Source organism: Equus caballus, chromosome 7 (genome assembly GCF_041296265.1).
Source record: "Equus caballus isolate H_3958 breed thoroughbred chromosome 7, TB-T2T, whole genome shotgun sequence".
Taxonomy (NCBI): domain Eukaryota; kingdom Metazoa; phylum Chordata; class Mammalia; order Perissodactyla; family Equidae; genus Equus; species Equus caballus.
In genome coordinates this window covers 31,954,531-31,962,949 of record NC_091690.1, presented here as the reverse complement: position 1 = coordinate 31,962,949, position 8,419 = coordinate 31,954,531, and the positions used below count along the sequence as shown (strand labels likewise).

The following is an 8,419-nucleotide window of genomic DNA, read 5'->3' as shown; positions in this document are numbered from 1 at the left end:
AAATTCTATCCTTGCTAAGTTGCTTTGGTTGATTCCCACTGGAAGAAATACAGAAAATGATGTTTGAAAGCAGGTAACACTGTGGAACTTTCCAGGATTCCTACTTCTGTACCTAGGAGTCCTCTACTTCTGCATGAATCCTCCTTTATCTCTCTGTGGTAAATCGTCCCAGTTATCTGGTACCTCATCTGGTGCCCTAAATTTTAGTATCTACTGCATGTCTATGATGCATGGAGTTCATGAAACTGCACATCCTTGCGACCTACCAGCCTCCATAATGCTGCCTTCATCTCTTTGTTGCGGAGTGTGTAGATGATGGGGTTAAGCAAGGGAGTGATGACAGTGTAGAAGACAGCTACCACCGCATCCAGGGGTTCCTGTGAGCCAGGACGAAGATAAATGAAAGTGCAGGGCACATAGTAAACAATGACAACAGTGAGGTGGGCACCACAGGTGGAGAAGGCATTGCGGCGCCCATCAACGGACCGGATTTGCAGGATGGCAGCCACAATGCAACCATAGGAAGTAAGGATAAGCACAAAGCAGGTGAGGGCCAGGAATCCAATGTCCACAAAGGTGACCAGCTCGTTGATGGTGGTGTCAGCACAGGCTAGACGCAGCACAGCTGGGATGTCACAAAAGAAGTAGTCTACCCTGTTTGGACCACAGAAGGGCAGCCGGAATATGAAGCTTGTCTGGAAAAGTGAGTGGAGGGTGCCTCCCAGCCACGTCCCAAAAGCCAGATAGTTACAGACACTATGAGTCATGGTGGTGGCATAATGTAAAGGCTTACAAATGGCCAGGAAACGATCATAAGCCATTAGTGTGTAAAGGAAACATTCAGTGCAGCCCAAGAAATGGAAAGAAAAAAGTTGGATTACACAGCCCCCAAAGGAGATAACTCTACTATCCAAGAGAAAGCCAGCTAGCATCTTGGGGACAATGGCACAGGAAATGGTCATGTCCAAGAAGGAGAGGTGACATAGGAACCAGTACATGGGGCGATGGAACCGGCTGTCCACAAAGACAGTGAGGATGATGAGGCCATTGCCAGAGACAGTGAGGGCATAGATGACAAGGAAAGCTAGGAAGAGTGGTATCCCCAATTGTGGTGGGTAGTGCAAGCCCACCAAAATGAAGTGAGACACAGAAGTCTGATTTCCACCTTGCATTTCCTTGCTGCTCACATCTGCCAAAAAAGTAGCAGAAAGGAAAAGCTTACTGCCCTTTAAATTCTCTAGGCATTGTACATATATTCTGTGTCATTCCCAAATACAGACAGAAAAGGATCTCAGAAAAAGGGATCTTGCTCTTGCTTAGCTCTTGTTCCTAATCACTCTTTCTCCCCACACTCACTCAACTCCTCATTCTGAGATTCTGCTTGGTTCCAGGGAGCAATTGTTCTCTTCGAGATTAAAACTCATGTAATGGATGATGTGTATATAATTCAGGAGAGTGAAGGAAAGACCATACACAGGGCTTTCATGTCATGAGGAAGAAGTACAATCATATAAAACCTAAATCAATCTATGAAGAAATGGCTGTTCTGTTGTTTTCCTTCAGTTTTATCTCCGCTGTATGTACCAGAGAGTTAGGATATAGGTTATTTATTTATTTTTTAAGAATATGAGAGTTGCAATTATATTTCCTAATGTAAATGTGCCCAATAAAAATCTGTGTGGATTTTTAAAAATGCACTCTCTGGGCTACACATTAAACATACAATATTCAGAATCTTTGAAGTTGTAGCCAGAAGTAACTATTTTTATAAATTCTATTTCAAAAACACTCATGCTATTTAAAATCTTTCAGGATAGTGAAACAATACGAAATCTCAGCCCCAAGGCACCTGTTGTGATCTCTTCTCTCTGCTTCTGGATAAGTGCAGTCCATCTGTCCATCCATCCATTCATCAATCTGTTCGTTCAGTAAAGCAGCATATATTGTATCTTGAGAGCATAGCCTCTGAAGTCAGACCAAGTTTATACATCCTAGTTCCTCCACTTACACTCATTGGTAATCTTGGAAAAGCCATTTCACCTTTCTTTGCCTATTTCTAAAAGTGGGGACAGGCATAGTGCCTACCTCATAGGATTGTTGTAAGGATTAAATAAATTAATTTACATAATTCACAGTAGCACTTACTAAACATTAGCTGTAATTTTCTAGCAACGATGTGTTGTTGTCCTATTATTAGGCAAATTCAGTCATTACATTTGTGCCTCAGGTCTGAAGTGAACCTGTAGCTTCCAGTGAGTTGGAATAGGAGATGTGAGTCCTCCAACTTTGAAGCAGCCTCACAAAGAGCCTTTTCTCCCAGGGCTACTGGTGACGGTCATCAACCACAGTTAAAGGAAGAAATCAGAGAAGTGGCTAAGGGAATGCCAGAGCTCTTCCACTGAGGGATCAAGTGAGGTGTATCCTTCCTAGTGTCACCTTTCTCCTACCAATATTTGCTCTAATAGTCTGTTTACCAACTGAAGGCAAACATCCAAAATAGTATGTCACCTTCCTGAGGACTCAGGGGCCACCGAGAATCATTCAGAAGGCTTCAGAGGGTGTGGAATGAAATTTGGTTTCCAACTGGACTCCTAGTAGGCAAAAGAACCAAGGTTGCAGCTATGGTTTCTCTCTGGCTATTTCCTCTCCTTCTTCTACTGCATGAATCACCATGTGTCCATAATCTTACCCCTTTCCCTCTTCTTCAGTGACATGAGACCAATCTTAACAGGGAAAACAGACTTTCTGGGGGCTGAATAATTTCCTGGGTCATGAGATTTTCCTTGTTAAACCTAGGAGAGTCCAAGAAAAACTGAGACAGGTGGTCACCGTAAGTAAAAATCTAAACCTCATAGAAACTAAATAATCTCTCAACATGTAGCTACAGAATCTATTCTGAAACAATTTCAGAGGAAATTCTTAGAGGCTTCCTACCCGCTTCTTTGTTTCCCAACCTTTAATAGCACCACAGTGCCCAGCGAGAAAGTCCAAACTTACTGCCATAGCCTATAAGAGTGGCATAATCTGATGTCTACCTATTTCCCTAGCCTCTTCTCTCTACACGCCATCCCCAAAATTTGTTCTGTAGCGAAATATTCTTTCATGTTTCCTTATAGATTAGTCCTTCTCATGTGGAATGGCCTTGTTCCTCTGATGCCTGAAAATTTTCTACTAACCTTTCAAGATCCCATTCATGTGTGATCTACTAAGTGAAGCCTTTCTTCCCTTTCTGCCAAATGGCCACTCATTCTTCTCAGCCTCCACAGTACTTCATTCATGTTTCTATGATAAGCTTATTCAGCATATTTCAATTTACCCCTTTGTATGTCTGATTCCTCCTATTAAACTGTGAGGTCCTACAAGGACTTTGTCTCATTTTTCTTTTCATCGCAAGTTTGTAGCATACCTTGCACAAAAAGATTCTTAAATCTCATTCAATATCTACATTCTGCTCTGTCTGGATATCCCTATTATCTAAACACTGAATCCAGGGTACTATCAATTAGGTCTTATAATCTAGCTGATGAAATCATAAGAATTCTAATACTGAGACTGTTAGAACTGGCTAGCTATGTTATTTTGATCAAATCTCTTAATATTCCTACTTTCAGTTTCTCAGTTGTAAAAAAAAAAAGAGAGAGAGAGAGAGAGAGAGAAGGAGGAGGAGTTGGTACAGATTCCCCCCAAAAAAGAAATAGCAATCTAGCAATCTCGTCTGCATCCATATCAATACACATCTTAAATTTTGTTCTTACACACAGACAATCAATTTTCCTCCTAGCCTCTATTCTCTTCTGGACTATATATTTTTTCTCTTATCTCCCTGCTGCCTTGACATCTCAGTCTTCATTCACTTTTATAATTTATTGTCCTCTCTGCGCAGAAATAATCATTTTTTTCCTCTGGGAAGATATAAAAATAGCCCTAGCTTACTCTTTAACAAGTAAAACTTCTCTAGTTACATTGTGTATGCAATTTAGTCAGTACCACATAATATCATCAACATATGATATATTCATCTGTGTAATGGGAAAAGAAGCAGTTTCTATAAGTATTCTTGGGGAAGAGGACATTAGTATCCAAATACTAGCTATATCTGGCCTTTTCAAATCCTGTATGAACTAAACTAGGCTTAAAGTAGATCCAGAAACTCATCTGGGTCAGAAAACTCTGAGAGGTAAATTGGCCTTTGGTAGGCAGACTACAGAGGTCTTCCCCTCTCCCACCACTTATTTGTAATGCCTGACTGTCTTCTCTGTTCCCAACGTACTTTTACTAAATATGTATCTTAGAAGAATTTCCATTACTACACCTCCTCCTCCCTTCTGGAGTCTTCTCTGCTGATGGTCACTACCTGGATGTGAGTATGCCAAGAGGCGATGGCCTGCTGCTTGCCTCAGCTTCCTCTTGCTCCTTGCTGTTTCTTGTGGAGGTTCCTTTTTGAGCTCAACAGGTTCCCTGGTCTTGCCCTCTGACACATCCCTTCTTGATTTTGTCACTGTCTCTTTCTGTACACTTGTCTGGGCTCGCCTCTTTTCTTTTTAGCCTTTTTGAAAGTGTTGGCAATGTTGTCCCTAGGCTTAGAATTCTAGAGTCTTGCTTCCTATCAAGCAGCTGTTCCTTCTTTCAGTCCTCATGGGATGGGGGCAGGGTGCTGACATCACTTTCGCTTCACCCTTCAGGGGCACTTAACTTTCATGGAATAAGTTGCAGTGGGCTTTGTTAACAGTGAAACGTGAACTATGGCTATTCCAGGAAGTGTATTTAGTTGCTAGTGGTGTCCCTGTAGCATAGGATCCTGCTAAGAATATACACTGATCAGGAGTCAGGAAGGATCACTCCTTCCATTTCTCTGGGTTTTAGTTTTCTCATCTATAAATTGGAGATAATGTTGCCTTATCTACTTATCCTGTACAGCTATGGGGATAGAATTTGAAAGAATTTTAAAGCCAAAGATGCTACAGAAATGCCATATGTTAATTACTTTAAAAGTGCCCTTTGACTTTACTCAGATTGAAAGAGTAAATTACTAGGACATTGCAGTAGCATAGGCAAAATTATCTTGGGCAGAACTGTCTAGATCAACCAATATGCAAATAGGAGACTAAGCTAGAAGGAGTATGAAAAACTTGACAATCTCTTAGAAGTCAAACACACGTAGATTAGAGCTGGAAGGCCCTTTAGAGAATTGATCTAGAGCACATCCCATTTTACACTTAAAAAAAATTAATTCTGAAGAGAATAAGAGCTTTTCCAAAGGTGAAAGGTCGTACTGTTTAGTTAGTGGATAAAATCTCACAGAAGTGTATGCAGATATATAATATGGAATCACTCAACTATGAGAATAGAGGAAGTTTTAGTTTTGAAATAGTGCTGGGCAAACTATAGATCAATAAATATTTGTTAAAATACTTTTTGTCTTTTAATATGTTTTAATTATTTACTTTGAATCATTGTTGCTATACAATTTTTAAGTAACATATTGTGAGACACAACATTGCACATGGTCTATTTTTTGAAGGAGCCATTCTCCACTTAAGGAATCAAATAAAATCAGCATCAAGTATTTCAGTCTGTATTTATTAGTACATTTTCCTATTACCAGGACATGATTTCCTAGTTTTTCTCTATTTCCTCATGATGCTAAGTTTAAGTCAGACTTAGGGTTCTGCTCAGAAGTAATTTTACATATAGGAAGAGAGACAGAAGGAATTTAAGACTCAAATACCTAATCTTCCCTGTCAGTTCTGTGATATCCCTGATGGGAACATGTATTTACATAGAATAATATAATGCAAAGGAATACTTGATTACAAATTGGGGCTTTGGTTCCAAAGTCCAATGTGGATCCTTGGCCTTGAAAAGTTAGGAAAGACCTTTATCTATATGAAGGAGCCTAAGTGGTTGTTTTTTTAACTCTAGACCTCTCTTTGCTTTCCACTTGATTTTCTATGTGGACGGAGCCATGGAATGTCTCTGGGAGAGGGATGGCAATTCCTAGTGCAAGTAACAACTTACAGGGAGGGTCTAAGAATCTCAAATCTGCACATTTTCAAATAAAGGACATACTGAAGCTCAGAGATTTTCCATGATTGTGATAAAATGTCTTATTTTGTTGTGGCAACCCAGCAGAAATAGCAAAAAACAAACCACGTATTTTGAATGCAGATTATTAATTACAGTATCAAATTAACTTCTTATTTTGCCAGGGTTCTCATGTAAAATTAGGAAATGATTAGAAAAAACAAGGTTCTAAGAAATGGAATGGGGAATAGTGGCAGGATTTGGATGATATGGTGCCTGAATCCTCAACCCCATGCTGAATCTCTGTACCCAAAAAAAGCATCCCCTTCAGCCATCTCTGATGAGGCAGTTCTTGCTTTTCTTGGAGATCCAAAAGGCCTCTCCAAACAGAAAGATGGTTTTCCTTAGTCAAACACCTCAAGTGTCCTTCTCCCTTCCCCAGTCCAGCCCCCTCCCCACATTAGTTTCCATCAGATGAATGCCATTTCTGAAAGAGTTTGACCAAGGAAATAAGAATGTCATCAAAGATTTGGATAAATTATCAGTATGAGCTATCCAGAAGTCCTTCACTCAGTGTGCTAACTTGGTCAGATGATAGTAGCTTTACACTATTTACTTACCAATTGATTGACTAACACTTGGACTCAATGGTGGTTCATACTAAATAAAAATATTGGGAAAGGAATCGGTGACTTGAGAAACTGGAAGTGTGGAAGTGGCTTTACCATGTACAGCCTGTCCACTCATGCACAAAACGAAGCCTGAAAGGGTCAAGAAGTTACTCCTTTTACCAAGGCTCTAAGGATTGCACCGAGAAGAGATACTATCAGGAGTCAAGGATACTGTTTGAAATCGATGCAGCTGAAATGTGCTTTTAACTTTTATGATCTTTTAAGGATCATGAGTAGTGGGCTTTAACTATTAGGCAAGAGGTGGGGAAAGGTATCAGAATGAGTTGTCAGCAGTGTGATAGTCTAAATGGACCAACCAGCAAAGAATTTTGCCAAACCAGAAAATCCTTCCTTCTTGATTAACATAACAAAATTCTACCATGTCTTATAAATAGAGGACAAAATTGAGCTACCATGAGTGTCATCACCCCTACCCAATTTCCTGGTTGAGTCAGTTCACTGATTCAGTACCATTTTAGAGAAGGAAAGTCTAGGTATGCCCTACAGTAACATTACAAGCATCTACTGTGCATATTCTTCGCAGATTTCCCCAAATACACCTGTGTTCTTTTCATGGAATAACCAGTTAAGGAAAATGTCCAGATCACTTTTGATGTCTTGAACTCTGGCTTTGTTTGGTGATAAATGGAGCTTTGAACTAAGTCCATCTTAGCAAAATGTCAAAGTACTCTGCAACTATTTCCTAGTTCATGAATGCGGGTTGGAATTGATGTTCTTGCAACTGAGAGAATCTGCACATTGACCTCTCAACACTGGGGTAAGTAGGGACTATTTTGATAGAGAGAGCCATGTGGAAGCCCTGGGTCTCCCCACTTTCAATAAAAGAGTCATAAAAATTTTCCTGTCTTTGGGAAGGCCCATGGAGATTAATATCACTCCTAAAGATGAAAGATTCAGGATGGAAATTTATATAACATCTCCATTTAACTCTGTAGTATGACAGGTGCAGAATGACAGAGAATTGTAAGTTTAATGGAGCAGTTACTAATGTCAAAACTCCTAATCTAGACATGGTCTTGTTAGAGTACATCAGTAGAACCATTAGCACGGTGATCCCCAACTGATAAATGCTTTTAACTTGTAAAAGTTTCCAAATACAAACTGTTAAACATAAAAAGTTTCCACATACAAAATACATATGTACACATATATAATATTAAGCAAAACACATGCAATCATGATCCAATTGAAGAACAAAATGTCGTAAGAACCATTGTAATGTCCTCCGTGCTTTTCTCCTATGACATCCTCTTCTCTCTCAATGAGAAACAGTGACTATACTGAAATTTCTGTTAACCCTTCCCTTGATTTTCTTCTGTAAGTTTACCAACTATGTGTTCATTTCTCTTTTGAACTAAATAATATAAATGGAATCATACAGCAGTATCATTACTTAAAAATAATGTTTTTGAAACTCATTGATTTTGATGGCTGGAGTTTACTCACTTTTTGTTTTTTACCTTTGTAGTATCTATTTTATGACTAAACCACATTTTTCTTTCTTCTCTGTCTTTTTTCACGTTGTTCTTTCCTTTTCCAAACATTTGTGTTGTTGACTTTTTTTTGCTGTACATGAGCAGCGTTGTTAAGTATATTTTTATATGTGGTAGGAAATACATATGTACAAAATTTATGTAGATTCCTGGAAAAGGACTGCTGGACCATAGGTATACATACGTATCTGTAGCTATGTTGAAGATCTA

At 39.3% G+C, this 8,419-nt stretch overlaps 1 protein-coding gene across 1 annotated transcript; it reads right to left on the bottom strand.

Moving 5' to 3' along the window:
- Window positions 1-221: 221 nt before the first annotated feature.
- Window positions 222-1,172, bottom strand: OR10G6 (olfactory receptor family 10 subfamily G member 6). The gene is given in 1 exon segment (NM_001391506.1): window positions 222-1,172. A coding segment is annotated over 1 exon segment (951 nt).
- Between the last annotated feature and the right edge of the window lie 7,247 nt (window positions 1,173-8,419).